General features: G+C 47.0%; 1 protein-coding gene and 1 long non-coding RNA gene across 7 annotated transcripts; one reads left to right on the top strand and one right to left on the bottom strand.

Annotated features, from left to right (window-relative positions):
* Positions 1–604: 604 nt before the first annotated feature.
* Positions 605–17,588, bottom strand: fam131bb (family with sequence similarity 131 member Bb). 6 transcript variants are annotated; one of them, XM_037273305.1, is made up of 8 exons: positions 17,383–17,588; positions 7,871–7,908; positions 5,728–5,830; positions 3,173–3,397; positions 2,385–2,525; positions 1,644–1,981; positions 1,296–1,562; positions 605–967 (listed from the first exon to the last, which is right to left on the bottom strand). In XM_037273305.1, the coding sequence occupies exons 1-8, from the start codon at positions 17,408–17,410 to the stop codon at positions 710–712; spliced, it is 1,398 nt and encodes a 465-aa protein (XP_037129200.1). In that variant the 5' UTR covers positions 17,411–17,588; the 3' UTR covers positions 605–709. The 6 variants fall into 6 exon arrangements, with proteins under 6 accessions (XP_037129200.1, XP_037129202.1, XP_037129201.1 ...); XM_037273307.1 differs by having other exon boundaries at positions 5,737–5,830; XM_037273306.1 differs by having other exon boundaries at positions 7,871–7,905.
* LOC119135693 lies at positions 2,481–7,439 on the top strand. The gene is made up of 2 exons (XR_005100597.1): positions 2,481–2,601; positions 6,707–7,439. It is a non-coding gene; the product is annotated as an uncharacterized LOC119135693 (long non-coding RNA).
* Positions 17,589–20,908: the final 3,320 nt, after the last annotated feature.

Below are 20,908 nucleotides of genomic sequence, written 5' to 3'. Positions count from 1 at the left end.
AGTTCAGGTACTCCATAGGAACATGCATACAGTGAGACAGAGTAGGAAGCACACTTATCTTTACAGTACAATCCTTAATCTGTGCAGTGTTATCGCTCGGGTGTGTGTCAGCGGGATCGGCGTCATGGAAATTATTTTCATCATCTGGCGGGGTGGGGGGGGGGGTTGTTGCCGTAACTCATTAAGATGTAAGAAAGGTGAACACAATATTCTAACGTAAACAAAGACGCCCCCCCCTCCTCCTCTCCCCTCCTCCACTGATGGAAATATGTTAATATCATATATTGAAACACTTTTTTTTATACTCACTCAGCCATTCACGCATTTTTATAAAATGATTCCTATTATAATCTTGGAATATGTTTTTGTTATAGGATGATGGGGTCGCATGCATGTATTGGCCGCACAGCCCCTCCCCCCCCCAACACACACACAAAACACTTGTCCCTCCCCCTGTTCCCTGATGATAATGTCCGTGTAGCTCCTCATCCTTTCGACATGTGTTTACCTTTGGGATGTAAGGCTTACAAAGTTTGTTGCATCAGGTTGCATCCTTATCAGCACGAGTCCACAATTTCCAAAACAATTCATCCTGCCCGGATTATTTTTTTTTGTCACCTGAAAAGCAACAGGATAATAGATAGATATTGTATTATTACGGCTGACTCCCGGTCAGTTTGTATGGAGGAGTCATGTGACAGCCAGGAAGTCAGTTGGTTGCCATGGAAGCGGCTGCCCCCTCTTCCTGCTGCCCGGTGTTCTTGTTCTCCTCCTCTTCCTCCTCCTCCTCTTCTTCCTGTAGCGTGTGAGCGAGACCGGCCGGCGTGGCGGCGTCGCAGGCCCTTTGCTCACTCACTGGCGAGGCTGGCAGAAGTCCCGGACTGCTGCCGCCCGAGGCGTCCCCCGGATGTGTGGGCGGAGTCAATGTGGACGACTCTGGCTCCATACACAGTGTCATTTCTCCATCCTGGATAGATAAGACAGATTGGTAGATACGGTATATACGTAGATGAAGTACATGATGGATGGATGCACTGGGTTGTTTTTCTTGGGGTGGCAGTGGAGGGCCAAGGATATCTCAGGAAGTCCGCAAAATAAACAAAATTGCTTTTACAAAATTCTTCTGAAAACATTGATAAAGATTCATGATTTGTTCCTTACGGGAAACGGGTGGGAATGTTGAAAGAAAAAAAATCTGAAAAGATTTCAGGGGGGGCAGTGCCCCCCACACAAGCCCCCATCTAGCTCCACCAGTGTATGTATATGTATGGATTGTAAATATAATGTAAGCTCACCTTGACATCCTCCTCTTCCTCCTGCTGCTCCAGCAGCGGCGAGTGTTCATTCCCCACCACCTCCTCTCCGGCAGGAACGCAGAGGCCCTGCTCCACCGCAGCCGCCGTGCCCATGTAGCCTCCAGCCTCCACCTGGTAGGCTTCCATCTGGCCCGTGTTCCACAGATCCACCAGGGGTGGGTGCACTTGGTGGATCAGGCTGTGGATGGTGCTGTTAGGGGTGGCTTGCAAGGAGTGGTTGGCGCTGTGCAGCCGATGTTCCAGTGACTAGCAAAGCAGAGCGTGGAGATCAGAACGTTACGGAGAAAGAGCTGTAATCCACCAGGCAAGTCATTTTTTTGCGCTCACCTGTTGTTGCTGATACTGCAGGAGCTGCTGCTGCTGGTAGTGCTGCATCTGTTGGATCTGCTGCAGCTGCTGCAGTTGGTTTTGCTGCTGGAGGTTAAATTGCTGCTGCTGCTGTTGCTGCTGCTGCTGTTGTTGCTGCTGCTGCGACAGGAAGTGAGCGGCCGTCTGCCCGTCGTAACCCTCGCTCCCCACGAGGTAGGAGCCGGCGGGGGGAGACGCCACGCCGGACGGGCCGTTGTTGATGGGCTCCCAAGCGTCCGAGGAGGAGAGGCAGTAGTGTCCCTGGGAGACGTAAGTGTGAGGCCACACCTCGGCTGAGGAGTGATGCAAGATCTGGTCTGGAGGAAAGAACAATTAATCGGTAATCGGAATGATATTCCGTCAAATAGGTACATTGGTGTCTGCCTAAAAAAAAATAATCCCTATCGCTCAGACCATCTCAGTTAATAGCAGCAACATAATGTTGATTCATGAACTGTCAGATCATGACAGAAGCACTGTTCTGCTTTCTCTTAAGAGGCAGATTTAAATTGGACCCCAGAGGAAAAAAGAGCCACAATTCTGAGCTTTAAGAATCTTGGGATGATTTCATGCAAATGAAGCATCACGAAGCTTTGGGTTGTAAGGACAACAGCAAAGCACAACGGGAGGCTCATTAACGTGGCTAAACCATCTAAATGTGCTGCTTATGCAGATTTGGGATTGCAATTTGCGGGGTCCACACTTTGCCAAACGTTTTACCTCGACTGGTGATACTCTCCTGGTTGACCTCGCTCAGATGCGCCACGCTGCCCTGGTTTGATCCCGAGCGAGGGCTCTCGCCATCCATCGACGACCAGGCCATGAGGGTCGCCTCGGAGATGGCGAATTGCTGCAGGATGCCTGAAGTCAAGACAGCAAAAGACAAGTTTAATTGGCTGAAGAACTGACACGAAGAAGACGAGAGGAGCACTTGACGGTAAGGCTGAACACTTGATGAAACTCAAATCGACATTGCAATGTAGTAGGATGCAGTTTTTTATTTAGTGGGATTATTCCAATGGTCAATTGATCTGAAAATTATTTGTCAATTAATTGATAAATCAAATAAAGCACATTTTAATTACTATCCTTTTATTAAAAAAGTGGACATTATTTAGTGCAAAAAGGGAATAGACAAATTATGATTAGGTTATTGCTTTGGTCCACCAAAATGTTGGTCACTTAAGTAAATGTAATTCTTTTAATTTGATACAACACAAAAACAATCGTTGTGCTTTCGTGCAGGACTACAGAAATATTTACTGATGAGAAGGTGGAGTTATGATGATTTGAACCATTTTTAAAGTCCAAAAATTAATTTGATAATTAATTGGTTTTTGTTATTTTAAAATCAACAATCAACAATTTCTTGCTTGTTCATTACATACAAGGAAAAAGAACCCCGTAAAAATGAATAATTGAATTGCAATACAGATTGGATTCTTTTTCAAACGGGTTCAGCCCTACTTGTCAGGAAAGACTTTGCTCTGGCCAGCGTGTTTCCCAACCTGCAGCAAAGCGGGCCTCCTTCTCGCCGTCGCTCAGGTCGCTGTAGGCGTCGTTCTCCAGCCGTCGCTCCTTTTCCCGCTCCTGGGTGGTGATGCGGGACTGGGGGATGCCCCCCACGCCCACCGTGGCCATGCCCCAGTTTTGCCACTCAATCATGTGGGCGACGCGGCCCTGGGCCATGGCCGTGGGTTTGGTCACTCTTTCCTTCATAGTGCGCGTCACGCCTGAGTCGGGGCGGAGCGGGTGATAGATGAGAGAGGGTTGAGGGACACAAAATGGAGAAGTGGCATGTGGGCAAATAGAAAAGAGGGGGAAGGGCGGACAAAGGAGAGAAGCGTTATTCTGGAGTGTGTCTGACGCTTTGGTGGCGGATGTTTTGATGGCCTGTCACAATATGTGAAGCCGGCAGGCTTGGACTGATTTATTGCTTTTTCCGTTTGACGGTATTGAGCAGCTAGTTACGTCTTTGAGTGTGATTGATATGATGTTATTACACGCGCTCACCAGACAATTCATTATGTACGCCGAAACAATCTCAACTAATAAAAATCCAATGCTTTCTTTTGATTGACACATGCCACACAGGCATTCATTCAATCGCGCGTTCACTATTGTTTTGGACATTTTGATTATTTTTAAGCTTCCAAAACACGTGGGAGAATAAGATTTTTAAAAAACGGCATTTGAACAGGGGTGTGTAAACCTTTTATATTCGCTGGAAGGTAATTTAATATTGTAAACCATCTTAAATATTCAAATTGAGTTCTGTAAGCATACGGTTCAGTCGAAGCCAGGCTGCGGTTAAATGAGGGTGCTCATGAACATGGATTATGAGAATAGCTGAATGACAAAGGTCATGGAGATGACATGAAATGAGACTGAGCCATCCTGGATTTAGCAGACCGAGGGAAGGAAGCAAGGAAGGATGGGATGTATGAGTGGCATCAAGTCAGAACGTGCCCGCCGAGCTGCTGACTTCCGTAATGGCCATGCGTGCCACTGTACTTGTTATGCTTTGTGATGAGATGAACAAATGATGACAATGTTTGCGGACGTCCACACAGTAGAACGGCTGCACTGCACTCAATTCAACTGCACTGCAGAAAACCACTCCATCGAGCCAGTGTCGACTCGGGGCATTCGTAGCTGGTGGGGTCACCAAAGATTCCCATACACATATAATGTCTAGATTTTATGTTTGTTTTAAAAAAAATATATATAGCTAAGTGGATGCTCACTCAAAGCAGTAAAACTCCAGCGCCAACTTGTTATCTCACTCACCATCTGTGAGATTAAAAGGGTTTTTACATGTTTTACGGGAGTAACCTCATTTGCCCCTTGTATGACAGTTAAAAATTAATTGAAATGGAAATCGAGTTACAAATGGAATTTAACTAATGGAGATTAGTTTCCCTGGAATTGACTGGGTTTGACTTACTAGAGCAGGGGTGTCAAACTCTTTTTTTTCGCGGGCCGCATTGTGGTCATAGCTTCTTTCGGAGGGCCATTATGACTGTCAACCTAAATAAATGTATGAGCACCTCATATTATAGACAGTAAAAGCTACAAAACAAACTGACAAATAACTTGTTTTCAAATCAGACGAGTAAAAACTGGTCAAATATTTTTTTTAAAATGTTATTAAAAGTGAAGACAATTTGCAATTCTAGTATTAATTTATATTATCATATATATTATTATTATATATTTATATTGTATTAGTATATATTTGTTGCACAATTTGTCTTCGCGGGCCACATAAAATGATGTGGCGGGCCGTATCTGGCCCCCGGGCCTTGAGTTTGACATCTGTGGACTAGAGGTTCCACTATATTAAAAAAAAAAAAGCCTTTTTGGGGGGTAATTTCCATAGTGTTTTTCTCAGCATCTCATTTGACATTCCAACACAGATTTTTTCATACTTGACCAATTCTGCCGAGCAGTAAAGTGCCACACCAATGTGAGACACACCGAGAAACAAACTTATAACTTTTTTAGAAATTAATTTTAGCAGTTTGGCAACAAAATATATGGAAAAAACACATTTGTGGCTTAGATGTTGTAGATAAGTAACGTAGCTTCATGGTTGGTGCCCCACCAGTTTTCTCAAAAACCGCCACTGGATGAAACCAAAAACAACACTGCACTGAAAAAAACAACAACACTTGACCGCACTTGATTAAATTCCACTGAACACGCACGCCACTTTGCACAAGTCCAAACATCCAAACTGATTTGAATTCAGGACGACACACAGACACCAAATCACACTCTAATTCACTTTGTCACTCACCTGTTCTCAGAGCAACACGCAGCACAGTGCACAGTGATGTCTATTGTCTTTCTCAGCCTGATTTCATTCCGCCAATGACTCACGCTGAGTCATTGACAATCACAGTGTGGAGGGGGTGGGGAGGGGAGCAGGAAACGGAGGAGGTGAAGCAAAACAAAACAAAACTGGGGAACCCATTTTGGGTACCATGCTGACTCCAGTGTCCGCGTTGGGACGGAGCCAACATGGGGTCTCTTTACCGGTCACAGCACAGACACACACCTGACACACCTGACAGAGAAGACTTAGCCAGAGCGCCGATGCCGTAAGCGTTTGAGTTCCTCTTGAGGCGCGGCAGGATGGACGTGGTGTCCTCCATAGAAAGCTGCAGCAGACGGGAGGAGAGAGGGATGGCGGCGGGGGTGGAGAAAGAAAAAAATTGTATGGACGGTGTGACGGGGCACACAAAGACAGTGTTAGGGAGAGGTGAGTGGAAGGGGGAGGTGATGGAGATGTTGGATTAATATCAATCGACATCGGCCCAAAATCATAACTGCAAGTTACCGTGCGCTTATTGCTACTGTGCCCGCTCTACACGTAAAACAAGACTTGAAAGCCAAGGTGAGGAAAGTCAGGTGGGGGGGTGAAGAATCGACCTCAAAAGACGGCGACAAAAGGGACAAAGGACAATGTCACCACACTTACATTGATCCCCTCCCATGAAAATTCTGAACGTCCATGCTGAGGAGGAGAGAGGGGTGTACATCGACATGCATGGCAGAGATTGCGGTGGGGGGGGGACACACACGACGAGGCGAGATACAAGACACGGACGGGTTTTTCCGGGAATCACAGAATGACAAGGAGAAGGGAGGGAATTGAACAGCCATCAGTTTGGATTTGTTCACTTTGGACGAGCAGGGGATGAATGAGCGAGCCACCTGCTCACTTACAAACGTTCTCACACCTGCAGAAATGGGCGGAGTTTGCAAATTGCCCAGAATTTGCATCACTGCTTTTTTTTTTTTTTTACATTACAAACATACAACAGTATAATTTGGTGCACTTCAACAAAACCACTGCAGCCGCAATCAGGAGAATATTGTCCAAAATGAGCATTTTTTTTGTTGTTGTTGCAGTTTTTGCTCGCTGCTTGTTTGTGCTATAAAAAGACAGACAAAGATGTCAGTTGAATCTGATCATCTGTCAGACCAACAACTGAAGCTTGCAGCGAGACCAACATGTGTGTGTGTGTGTGTAGGCTGCCACCGAGGACAAAGACGATAAGACGGGATTTCTCTTTTATCAGCCGGACACCAAGTCGAGGAGGACAAGCGGGTGGCTCTCGCCGCTGCCGAAAAGTCGATTAGCGCGCTTCGTTTCAAGTCAAGTGCCAATCAAGTAAGTGGCAACATTTTTTTTTGGTCCAACATTCACCTTGTGTGTCCATTCAGATTCAAAGGTGAAGGAACTCATTAGAAATCAGTGGTGACAAGGTCAAGGTCGCTGTTGGAATACTTCACAAAAGCCAATTTGGCTTTTTTTGTGGTCTTTGTACATTAATGAACACGGCGATGAAAGGAAGTTATGAGCCTGAGCCAAATTACATCCCCAGCTCATTTCAAAAATGTTTTAAAAAAAAAGGTAATAAACTACAATTCAAACTGCATGCCGCTCTGTAATACCGAAATAAATACATCCCCTGGCGGAGCTAAGAGGGGGGGCCATGGGGGCATTGGCACCCCCTGAAGGACTTTGGGATATTTCCAGATTTTTCAGGGATTTTTTTTCCCACATAGTGGCATTAAGCTTACTTTGGCTTGTTACTCCCTCTTAATATAGACTCACGTAAATATTATGTTAGACTGATGCTGTGTTTGCATATTTTGCAGCAATTGATTGATGCAATTCCATTAATCTTCTTGTTCTTACTCCTCCTTTTCCGTGTCGTGTATTGTTTGTTCTTTCATACATTCTATCTCCCATCTTGGAAAGAAAAAGTCTCCTAAAAATGATCATGGGTGTGGGTGTTTTTCTCTCTGCAAGGGCATGGCACATAAATAAATCATGGGATGGCTCTGCCAGTTCATTTGCTTTGAAAAGTGAGGCAGCGTTTTAGTGGGAAATGGCTTCCTCCCTCTCCAATGCCCCCGTCCCAGAGGACAAGGATGGGGAGGTGTCATGGGAATGGTGACTGACTTATCGGACAACCCGACTGCAATGAGCCTACTGAGCCAGACGTTTGCTCACTCTTCCAGTGCTACGCGCGCGGTGGATATGGAAGCGCGTTAACGTTCCTCGTTTACTAAGCGCGAGCGGCGCCGCTTTGGCAAGGAAGCTCCTGTGGCGTGAAACCGACTGCATCAAGTCGGCCAGCTCATCCGCCTGTGGGGAAAGATGCGGCGGAAGGTGAACAAGGTCTTACCTGCTCGCCATCCTTCTGGACTGGCACGCCATCTGCTGCTGAGAGCACAGAAAAGGAGAGAGAGAGAGAGAGAGAGAGAGAGAGAGAGAGAGAGAGAGAGAGAGAGAGAGAGAGAGGATATATATTAAGTACATTTGCTCCTCTGATTCAAGACAAAACAGCTTGGAGAACATGAACTTTAAAGTCCAGAAGTTGTATCGGCTCCAAGAAATTTCTAATTTGTGGTCAATTAAAAAAAAAGTGAGAGAGCAACAATAACTCATTTACAAGACCTTCTCAGATGGATAAATTAATGTTATTATTACCCCCCCATACCTCCCGTTTTCCAGACTGCTCAAATCCTAATTAAAACATTGGTTTAATTTGATAGTGTACTGCTAATTGGGTTTAAACACAGCTCTAGTCTCTAGGTGCCAGCTCTCTCTCTGTATCAGCAACTCTCAGAGGGGTGCACTCCCGTGTCAGCGCAGCGTGTGTGTGTGTGTGTGTGTGTTTGTGTGTGTGTGTGAGGAGGCGATGAGGTAGTCAGCGCGGCGTTTGCCGATGATGAGCTATTCCTCAGCAGCGCCAGTGAGAGCGTTTTGGCTTTGCGGATGGCCAGTGATGTCTGCGACCCACTGACCCAGTGATTCCAAAACATCACCTCTGCTCTGTGTCTTCCGTCTCAACTAACAAAAAAAAAAAAAAGAGTGACGCTCTAGACAATGATAACGTTTCTCCAACGACATACATTTACTGAAGCCGGTTGAGAAAAATAACTCCTCTAACTTCATTAAGGGGTAGTTTTCATTTTCTGTCGCTCCGTGTCGATGGCGATTGATTTTACAACGGTGTCGCGGAGACGTTTCCTCCTCGAGAGGACTGAACCAGAATATGAATAGCGGCCGACAGGCCGGGCCGCGTCTCGTTTCATTCGATTTCATTTCAGGTGTCATTCTGACAGATGTGAGGCCATCAGCACGAGACGGCTTCGTCTCGGCGGTTTTCGTAAGCTTATCGTTCCAGACGTTCATCTAAAGCAGGGGTGTCCAACTCTGGCCAGTGGGCCAAATTTGGCCCGCAGCGTAAATATATTTGGCCCGCAAAGACAAATTGCGTATCAACTTTGTATCAAAACTAAACTTGCAAATTGTCTTCACTTTTAAAAAAAAATAGAGATGATTTTTATTACCATTCATCTTTTTAAAATGTTGAAGTTTTTAGTAGTCTCTGATTTCAAAACTAGTTATTCAGCAGTTTGTTCGTGTAGCCTACACTGTATATAATATGAGATGTTCATGCATTTATTTGGGTTGACAGTCATAATGGCTCTCCAAAGGAAACTATGACTGCGATGCGGCCCGTGACAAAAAAAATTAATTTGACACCCCTGATCTGAAGCTTGGGAAAGTCTCTGCGGAAGCTATCATCATGAAAAAAGCTTTCTGCATTCCAACTTGGGTTTTTTGATCAAACCAGGAGAAACACAAAATGCAGAGAACTGTATTCAATTGATTGTACAATTTGAAATACAGCAGCATGGCCTCTTGTCTGTCCGAATGTACCTGCGGAAACAAAAAGTTAAAGTTAAAGTTAAAGTCCCAATGATCGTCACACACACACACATGGGTGTGGAGAAATTTATCCTCTGCATTTAACCCATCCCCGTGTGATTTTAATCCATCCTCTGGGGGAGAGGGGAGCAGTGAGCAGCAGCGGTGCCGCGCTCGGGAATCAGTTGGTGATCTAACCCCCCAATTCCAACCCTTAATGCTGAGTGCCAAGCAGGGAGGCAATGGGTCCCATTTTTATAGTCTTTGGTATGACCCGGCCGGGGTTTGAACCCACAACCTTCCAGTCTCAGGGCGGACACTCTACCACTAGGCCACTGAGCTGGTGCAAGTGCAAAGTGACTTTTGGGGATCGGAAGACTTGGGAGCGTGCCCGTGGGAATTCACACAATCTCCGTTGTCGACGAGGTCGTTCCGCCCCAACTCAGCCAAACTCGCCTTTATTGCCCTTGCTTTGCGGACCGGCGCCGTCAGCCCACCTCTTAACCCAAATCCAGCATGGAGGCTCCCGCACCCCTCACCCAATATAGAAACCAATCCTGAACAAACCAAACGCGTAGCTGATTTATGACGCACTTCGACTCGTGTCATCTGGTATAAAATAACACGGACAAGGTGTCCTTATTAAAGAAAGCATTACTCTCAGCAAAAAAGCACCAAAGAAACCGCTGATGATCTTCCCCGAGCGCTGGTAAAAGGCTGTCTGAGACGTTTGCAAATTTTACTATTAGAGCTGAACTGCGCGTGACCCGAGCCGGATTAGTCAGCCGTGTCTCATTTTTGTCGCTCTGGAGTACGACGTGAGACGGTTCCGGCGTATGTCACTAAAACCTTTTGTGACTGGCTGGGAGGGAGAGGAGCGTGTCCCAGATTCCATAAACATGGCCCGCAAACACAATATATGCACACCCACAAACTATATTGGGCCTGCAGCAGAACGCACGCAATTCATCTCGCGGCGTTTGCCTCGCTCACGTTTTTTTTTTTTTTTTCAATTTCTCTGCTCGCTATCCAGCAGTCCTGTTTGTCCAATTAGCGGATTAGCAGTCACTCTTCCCTCAATGTGGCTCAAGACCTCTGTAGCCTGCGGGTCTTCCGGCCCAACGGGCAGCACGGGACCGGTCTATTAAGTGTGCAAATCTTCAGATGGAGCGGAGTGTCTTGAGTAGGACGCCGTCGATGCGTTTGTCAAGTGATGCTTCAGATGTCTCTGTTTGTGATGAGTTGGACTTGTTTGCGCTGCAGGCTCCTCAGATGACGGGTCAGTCGTCATTAGCAAGTATCTCTGTGGTTTCTAAGGCTATGGCACGCTCGCGTGTGGCTCCACAAACCGTTAGGTGAAAGCAAGACATTGCGGAGTTCCGCGTTTGAGAAGGCAGGCGGGATTTCTTCTTCAGGAGGAACAAAAACAACAACAACAACGAAGCACGTGACCGTCTTTTCCTCCTTCGGCGTTCCCCTGCTCCTCCGACGCACACACAATGGTGCAGCGCTGGCTGTCATGAGGGGGATGGCTGCTTTAGCACTGCCGATGAGGAGCGAGAGCGAGGGGGGAGTTGGAGGAGCACCGGGAGGAAAAAGAGGGAGCGGCTCAGGCTCAGCCGTGCGTAATGAATGACCAAAGATCTGCAGCGCTTGCACTGTCAACTCCAGCTTGGACCGGAGCGGCTTGACGGTTCACGCTCAAGTGAGAAGCGCTTGACTGTCATCTGTCTTTTCTTGACTTCGCGCTTACCCTGAAGCCACACCGCTGAGGAACCGGTGGCTCGGTGCTTGTTTATCAAGACAGCTGCGACGAAGCTGGATCCCACACAGGGGTAATGGCTTGGATAGAAGCCCTCTCGCAGTGAGGTGTGCAGATGTGAAGTTTGGCGCGGGGAAAACAAAAATGTTCCTTTGGAAAGACACAAAATTGCAGGGGAGGGACACGAGATGTAAAAACACAGCACGGGTCATTAACTCGCAGGGGGGGGAAGAGATGCCCAAATGACACGAGGGGCATGAAAATGGCCCCCGGGACACGCCGATAGCCGTGACTGCCGGAAGGTAAATATGTCATCGACTTCTGCACTGCACTTAGTGCGGTAACCAAAAACCTGTAAAGTCGCATCTTGCCGCAGCCACGTTCCGCCGGCATCCATCAACCCGATAACAGCCATAAACGTCCTAATGGTCCGCTAAATGTAGAAGGAACATTTAGAAGCTGATCTGGAAATGACATCCAATTGTGTTAAAAGGATGAAAAGCTGCAGGGAAGGGCAAAATCAGCGACTGATGCGCCAGGCCGATATCGCGGTCTTTATTTTCTTGTGAGACGAACATCTGCAGATAACAAAGATGCAATTAGCACCGGTCACACGCTAATGCTGACTGCGTGTGCAATTGCACAGAAATTCATAAACACACTCCAGCGCAACGTTACAACACCCCACTCCGCCCCTCAGATCACCGCGCGGATACTCCAGCAATGAAACGCGCCCTTTTTTTTACGGCATTATGTTTCATTTTCATAGCTCGCTCTGCGGTTGAGTCAGATTGTTTACAAAAACGCCTGCCGTCGTGCCCACCCACACACACACACACACGAGTGCGGGCCTCTTGACTCCGATTTGCCACTTAGACATGAAAGCTCCCGACGATAACAAGTGCGAGCCCACGTATCGACCTGTTTACATTTAACGTGAACTCCCGTGACCCGCCGGTGGTGACCCTCCGTCACATGTGCTGTCATTGCCATCCTCGGGTGAGGGTCGTTAGGCCTCGCCGTGTCTCAGTGCTGCGTCAATGACTCATTCACCTTGAATATGTTGATGGCATTGCCGAATTGGACCGAAGCCAATCAGACAGCCTCCGCCTCGGTCTGCCAGATTTCCCGGTTAACAGCGGGGATGAGTGGCGGATGTGGCCCTCGACGAACCAAGTGTGTGTAACGGTCACGGTTGTGTTCTTTTCGGTGGGTGTGGCAGGGAATCCCTCTCTGTGATATATTTATTTTATTTATTTATTTATTTCAAATTATGTTTATTTGACTACATCTAGCTGGCATCGACTAAGTACGTCTGATCAGTGTTCACGTCGCACTAACAGTGTCAGAAATCCGATAAGTATCTGATCTTTATCCACATTTGGAAGAGGCCCTCACCCCGGATTTTCTTTTTCTATCGACACTGGCGCCGATCCCAAATGTGCCACTTGGGTGTGAAAATGCCAATCCAGCCTCGTTGACGCGCACGATCCCGCCTGTACAACTTTGCCACCATGTCATCCATCATCAGCGTTAACGGTGACATTTTTCATTGTAACCGTGTGCACATAGTCTACAGCAGGAAACGACTGTATAACAGTTAAGAGCGTTAAACATCGTGAAGCGTGAAGTTCATTCCCCGACTGCAACGCTCTCTCTATTTCCTTAACCAACTAGGCCTCAATCACATGCTAAATATTTATTACAAATAAAAAATATAATTTCAAGCCTCGCTGTATTTGTAAATACAAAGTACCAGAACCCCGCAATTTGATATCCCCTGCATTGCTTACGTGTTGTACTGAATAGCAAAATCAAAATAGTCTGCGCAAGAAGGTGACTTATCAAGATGTCCCACTTTCGCGCTATTATTTCCATGTTGCTGCAGCAGCTTGCCCGCCGCGCCAGCGCCGTTAGATACGCAGCGCAAACAATGCCCTGATTTATGCAATGATTGATGTTTCTAGCGCTCGCAGGTATCATGTGACCCGCTAAATGGATGCGGGAAAACGCTTGTGATGCGTGGTCTCGAGCAAAGATACGGCTGATGATACCAACGGCGGCGCATCAATTGCGAGCCGCGCCGTGGCGCTGGCACAAGATGAGTCCCATTACTGATAATGGCTGTGGTAGTTTTGCTCTCCAAAACGCTGCCCGCCCTGCGCAAAAAGCTGATCCGCTGACACCGAGGAGAAATAGTTGACTGATTTCACTGTCAGATGTTTTGCCGTGGCCGTTCTTTGCTGACGTGGCCAAAATTCGCCCCTCCCATCGACTTCTTCTCAAGGCCTTTGCTCGTCGAAAGGGCTGATGAATGCCCTGCGCGTCACCGTCACGTGACCCGGCGGGGCTGACGAGATGTCGAAAAGCCCCGCCTAGTCAATGAAATTTGTAGTTTACGACGATCGATTTATCGATGGGAGCTGCCTGTGTCAACTGAATACAAGTGAAGTGCCGTGTGAGCTGCTACGGGACTTCCAGCCGGATGACATTGTAGAGTTTTTGCTCCATTTTGATTCGGCATGCATTGATCTGGGAGTAAAATGTCGCTTTGGACAATAACAAAATGCCAGCGTGCAAAAGGGAAATCCAGAGATGATCAACAAGCGCGCCAGCCGACGTCTTATTGATTTTCTCATCTGTTCTACAAACGTATAATGCAGGCTTTCACTTCTGTGGAAGAATGTCGAGTAGAATAGAAGATGTATTCTCAGGTGATGAAATTGGAGCGCCACTCCCAAGTTCTGGTCCGTGTGGACCAGCAGCGCCTGCGGGTCACGGAGAGTGGGCGCCGCCATTGGTGACAGCCTCTTTCTAGCTAACGAGACGTGAAGACGGAGGAGAGGGGTCTCTCTGTCTTGACCGCCCTCAGAAGCGTTCGTTCTTTCCTCAGTGCAGTGGGAGAGCCATCAGGTTAGACTTCTCTCGAAGGTCGTGCGGAGAAGGTCACGAGCAGCTTCTGGCAGATGTTTTTCCTGGACGCCGCTGTGCTTGCTCAGTGACAGCCGAGGTGCGTCTAGATCAGGAGAGGGTGCCCAAAAAAGGCATGTGGTCCGTCCGCACTGATGTAGAGGGCACACTTGTCTCATAGTTTCAAATCTCGGCTCCAACCTTCCATTGGGGCGTTGTTCTCAATTAGACCTTGATTTGCACTATTCATATTTCAAATGATATTTTTTGTCTTACAAATTCCAGGGTGTGCCCCCACCCAGCATCTGAGCCGACGAGTGCTATAGAAAACGAATGGATGGCTGGATGACTTCCGTGCTGGCAGCGCTTCAGTTCCCACTCGCATGAATGTGAGTGTGAATGCTTTCCTGACTCATTATGTGCCCCGTGATTGACTGGCAGACTGGTCGTCTTGCCTTTCACCCCAAGTCAGCTGGGATCGGCTCCAGCTCAGCCAAGAGACGCTGAACAAGAACATTGGTACAGAAATGGATGGAATTACTTGACACTTATTTTCTCTAGTTGGAACAGTTTTGTTCGTCCTTTAACAAAAAATCACACTGGATCTATTTAAAAAAAACAAAAAACTATCTGGGTAAGCTCTGATAACAATCTTCTAACCCAATTGTACTTTAGTGTAACAATTCACAGTTCATGGACTGATTTGGGGAGGAAATTGCTGTCACAGATACATAAAGAACGACTACGCCGCGCAGTCGGACTTAATGACCGAGTTACCGGAGGTCATCCGGACACACGGCGGCTACTCCCGCTAAAAGCCAGACCCGATCGGGCAGCCTCCTGTTGATCTCCATTCGGCGGCTCGGACTGCAGCGGAGAAGCCCGATCAATAGTGCACACTGAAGCTATTCTCACCCAGGATAAACACGAGCATGCCTCCACATTAGTCTGGCTGCTGAATCGGGCACCGAAGGGGGGAGGGTTACATCAGCATCACATCAAGTGCAAACACAACCTGCTGGAGATGCTATTGTCTCCATTGTTGTGTGTTTTTCAATAGAGATCCAGAAAAGCAAACAGGCGCCTTTGACGCACGAAGGCATCAAAAGTAATTCTGCTTGATCCTTGCTTTATGACACTGTTCAGTAGAGAAGGCGGAACAACGGTAACCTAGGAAAAAGCAATATTAAAATCGGATTTAGCTATGGTAAATGTTACATTTGTAGGAACAACACTAAAACGTCCTTTCACAAATTTAAATTCGTTCCAAAACTACGTTTGCAAACTGAAATTGATATATTGCCCATTGTAATGTATGGAAATATTAAAGTTACCTTGTTGTTATTGTTGTCGAGTTAAAAATAAATACAGTACAATAAAGAAGTAAAAACACACTTTACTATGAGGACATAACAGTGTGTTCGTTAGCGTATCACTCAGCACCGAATTAGCCTTCAAATACAGACGCTGTATAGCTAGCTAGCGCATAATGCTAAAGCTGTCACCAATCTATCTACATTAGCAGTTGTTTTCCAACCTTTTCTATAATTTATAATACTTATAATAAGTCGTCTAAGAAGGCCTTTGTCATATTAAGATAGTACTTCCTTCTTTTTGTCAGCAGGACTTACTTTTGACTTTCTAACAACACTAACATAACTAGCCGTTTCCATGTAGCCAAACTGTAAGCTAATTGTTACTGCAATTGATGTGATATACTCTCTGCCCTCCCTGGCTAGTCAGTTCAATGTGGTTAACAAAAATCCCTATTTTAGAAGCAGAAATCCTCTTCTGCATGTCATGTCAGCAGGTAGTGAAGCTTTCATGACGGCAACAGTTAGGCCCTGACACAAATTCATCCAATTTCCATTACTTCCTCGGAACAATTGATTCAAATTAGAGTTTGACCTCGTCCCCAAATGAGTTGTTGATTCATCGACCTTGGAGGCTCCACTTTACTTTGCATTCCATTTTTCATGATCATAGCCCATTATCAGCTCGTGTCACTTAAAACGTGCCATTGAAATTGGCTGCGCTGTCTTGTTGTATTATTTGCCATCTTTTTGATGCCGTTCAAAGTGAGGACGAGAACAACGGCGCCCTTCGCGTCGCCGCAAGCTAGTCGCAATTCCATTATTTTCTAACAAATTGGACTTGCTTGGCTCTCGTGTCAACCCCGACCTTGTGCTGCTTCTCAGCTCTACCACACGCTTAAATCAGGTGGAAACCAGCCTGCTGCATTGAGTTTGCAGCCACCTCCCGGCCGCTCTGCTTTTTCGTCTTCGACGTGCTCGAGCTGGATATTTTTAAAGCAGCCCTCATCAAGAATTTACCTCGAGAGGATGGCGGGGGGGGGGAAGAGCTCAGCGAGACACCGCAAGACCTTTTACCTGCTCGGGACGTGCTTGACCCTGCAAAGGGCTGGGCTGCGTTGGTGGTGACATTGCTCCTTTGCCGTAAATAAGTTGAAGAGCTTCTCGCGCTAAGTGGCTCATGAATATTTAACGGCAGAGGAAGTGTGTTTATTTTTCGCCTCGAGTGTTGCGCTGCAACATTTCAACAAACAGTTGGTTGGACGTGACATTCAAGAGTCCACCCTAAGCGGTCGGCGCCCACCGTGTGCTTTGACTCTCACCTGAAGCCTCTCATCCATTCCACCCCCCACCCCTCGCCCGCACGTATTTGCCCCTCCCTCTCTCCACGGCCATCCGTCCGTCTCCCTTCCTCCTCTGCCGCTTGTCTGATGATCTCAGCTTCATCCCTATTATCGCCGCAAATAACAACAAACTGTGCAAGCGCCTCCGACAATGGCATTATCACTTTCGCCTTTTTTTTTTTCCTTTTCCAGCCCTCCCCATCTTCCTTCCTTGGAGCCATGCCGCCCTATAAATAAGCTCCCGCCTCTGCCTTCTCCATCCCGCTCTGCCTCCTACTCACACACATATACATACTGCCAAACAGCATCATAAATCAAGGGATGGGAGGAGGGGTGCCGAGAGGTGGAGGAGGTGAGGGGGGGTACACACACACACACACACACGCACACATACAGCCACGTTGGAACACATATCGTCTGTGACATCTTGCCCGCATACAGTATGGAAGAGCCGCTGCAAGCACAGCTTTCTTAAACACGGCAAAGAGCGAGAAGCACAACACAGCACGCATGCATAAACATCTCGCATCTCTGGAACACCAAGCGTCACTTCTGCAGGACACCCCCATCTCCATCCCCATCCCACCCCCTTCTCCTTGCCCCCCCCCCCTACTTTTTTCCGCATTGAGCGAGCAAGACAAGTGATGCTTACTGAGTCTCCTGGAGCCGATGCATCCCATGGTGTATTCACAAAGGCCCTGGATACAAGCATGGAAGAGTTAGCCAGACGCCGTGCATTCTCCCTCTTCCTCCTGCGACTCTCTTCCTCTTCGCTATGTTTTTTTCCCCTCTCCCCTCCTCCTGTGCTCTCTCTTTCTCTCCTGCGCTTGCCTGGCCACTCATCCGTCCTCCCTCTCACTCTCTCACTCTCTCTCTCTCCCTCTCCGGTGCAGTGTCTTAGATCCGGTTAGTAAGTCAGTATGCCTGGAGGCAGTTGGCGACTAAATAAAGCGTCGTCAATATCGCCGGCAAGTTTGCGAGCTCTCATTTGCCGGCGCATGCTTAACTACTATATTTGCCTGGCTCGTGTGTAAAGAAAAACAACAATTAGATTGAGCGGCAGCGTGTGTATTAGGTTGCCACGAGGGGGGGAGGATCAATAGCACAATGCCGAGAGTGGCCGGCTGCCATTGTTTTGGATATCGCTGCATTGCTGTAATATTGAGCTAAAATAGGGGGTTCCTCTTCCACTCTTTTTCTACCTCTCTCTCTCTCTCTCTCTCTCCTGACAATGCACGGCAGCTGTTTCCATCCCTCCTCATGAATACGCCGTCAGAAATCCTAAGACCCTGGAAAAAAACACACACACACACACAAAACAGGGTTTTCCTTCCCTCCCTGCAGTATTGATCCACCCCACACTCATTCCTTGCTTTTCCTACAACGTCCTCAATCTCCTCCTCCGATGCCAACATGATATCTAGAACTTCCGTCTTTGCAAGCCCCCCCTCCCCCGTCCCATTCCATTTTGTCCCCGTCTTGCCCTCTCTCTTGGAGATGACAAATGTGTGTGTGTGGTGTGTGCTGAGAATGACACAAGCTGGACAGTCTGGACAGTGAGAAGGACAAGTGTGCAGAGGAGGGGGTGCATTCGTGTGGTCACTCACATTGTGAGTGTGGCAAAGAAGGAATGAGAGCAAAGAACACGAGACGGACAGATGGGCAGAGGACTGGGAGGAAAAAAAGCAAAGCTTGAGACGTGAGCGAGAGAGAGGTGTTGAGATGGTGTGTGTGGGATTTTCACGAGAGTGGACATGGTAAAAAGGAAAAACAAGTGTGTAGGGCCATTGCTGATTTCAATATGCAGCAGAATGAAATGACGGATAACTGATTTATTGCAAGGTATAGTAATTTATTAATTAATTTATTGTTGATTTTTTAATACTAGTGAAGTGGTTGCAGCATTGAGCAGTTTTGATCCTATTTGGCTGACGGAACCTTTGTGTAGTCATATGGTGTTCCGCAGGGTTCAATTCTGGGGCCTCTGTTGTTTTCATTGTACCTGCTGCCTTTGGGTTTTATCTTAGAAGACATGGTATTTCCTTCCAGCTAATTATTTTTGTCTTATGTGTGTTTTGTCTAATGTGTTACTAGTAAAAAAAAAAAAAAACAATGAAAACAATTTTTTTTGGGGTAATTTCAAAGCATCTAATATCTAATCGGGCCCGAGCTGCGTGAAATCATAAGCGCTGTGTTAGGTTCAATTTGTAATCTTTTTTGGTAACTTGGCTCAGAACTCAATATATTGAATTAGACTACCAATGAAGTTGTACAATACAAAGTCATCCCCAATTTGAGTAAAACATCATATTTTAGAGTGGCCTTTCATTACAGGCGGCCTCAGGCACACCTATGCGTTAATCATTAATCATATCAGCATTTTGATATGCCAAACGTGAGGCGAATGGAGGAGAAGTGCTCAAAAGTCCGATTTTATTTTTTGCTGAAAAATGATCGCATCATTTTGTGCAGTGAAGGTTTTGGGAGTATTATTTTCCCACCTGCAAATTTCTCATTGGAACAGGCTCATAAGACAGATCATTAAAAATGAAATGCATTGGTGGGGATGTGGCAGGACAATAAAAGGCTTTACGGTGGATGTGTGCAGCTCGCCCGACATAAATCATACATAATCCAGCCAATCCCCGTGCTGTGGTTTATATATAGATGTGACACATCTTTTTGTTAGTTGCCCGCTCGGGCGAAGGAGATCAGGCCAGGCTGCGGCAGAGGTCAGTCTCTGCTCAAAACAATACTCCCCTGATATTTGTGATTGCTTCTGAGGAAGGTTATTATTACCTCCAGCGGCCCAACTCCACATGAATTGGAGGTACAAGCCATTTGATTTAGGGGCATATTCCATTCCATTCTCACCACGCCTACGTGTGCAAGCATGCGACACACCTGTGTGACAACATTGTGATCTGTGTCATGCGCCATCAATGCCACGCAAGGTCAAACGTTGTTGATGCTAATCTCGCTCGTGATGCATTGGCCGGTCACACACACACGCACACAGAAAGAGCGAGGGGCCTCCCGCCACGCTGCAACTCTCACCCACGCACGTTTAGACTGCGGCTAACTAAAGTGACTCAGATGACTTCCATCACATTCACTGTCAGCGGCGATGATGCAGCGCTGAATTTAAATTACAGATGCTCCTGTTTGATTTCATCACGAGTGACTCACTCCTCCACTTTCTTGTCGCCGTTGCTATCCATCCATCTGCTTGTGGATTGACTCATTTATTCCATACACTTTGGCTGAGGTGCTCCAAAGATACGCCAGCAGATAAATGTAAATGCCCGTTATCTGGGTCATTCTAAAGGTTGGCTCTCTCTAGAAGAAAATAGCTCCTTTAAACACAATCCCTGTCCTCGACACGACGCTGGAAATGTCAAATTTATTTTTCATCCACGCTCGCACGACTCAAACTGTTACAGTACGTGTTAATTAGAGTCACGTGTTACGCGTTAGCCCCAGGAGGAGCCGCAAAGTTAGTTAAGTGTGTGTGGGGGGGGGCTGTAAGACGCGGCAGGGGGGGGGGGCTGAATTGGGCTCTACTGGAGAGAAAAAACACAAGTGGAGGAGAAAGCTTTAAGAGCTCGAGCAGAGCCAAGTGGAGAGGAGAGGGGGATTAGTGGGGAATGCTGGACGGTTTGTTTTTTAGGGAAAGGGCATATGAAGTGAGGGGAAAGGGGGGGGGTCATTTCGTCATGAAAAAAGTGCATGTGCGTTCAATTCCTTTATGAAAAATGATTTGCCCTCATCAGAACATATTTGCAAAAGGATGAAAAGCATTTATTTACACTTCTGTTGGCAACTGCCGCATCACAGTTAGCTGCTGCTTCACCGTGTTTGCTTGAAAACCCGGGCTCCGCTAATTGGCCCCAGTCGGCACATTGCAGAGCAGCTCGACTTGGTTTCTATTCCAAGAGCATATTCTTAATGGACTCTGTGGAAAGGGAGGCACAATATGCGCCAACGCCCCATTTGTCTGGATTTGGTGTACTCGGCACGGACAAATTAACATCTCATCCGCCATTGTGGTTCTAATGCTGCAATTACGCTGCGTGATCGAGGCTATTGTCGGAGTGTCTTCTCACGTGTTTATTTTTGCACACTCCAGCGCTTCCACAACTTCCCGACTCTCCTCTAGTATTTAGTTTTCCGTGCAC

The sequence above is a fragment of the Syngnathus acus genome, chromosome 16 (genome assembly GCF_901709675.1).
Source record: "Syngnathus acus chromosome 16, fSynAcu1.2, whole genome shotgun sequence".
In the NCBI taxonomy this organism is placed as follows: Eukaryota; Metazoa; Chordata; class Actinopteri; order Syngnathiformes; family Syngnathidae; genus Syngnathus; species Syngnathus acus.
This window is presented reverse-complemented; position numbering and strand designations above follow the sequence as displayed.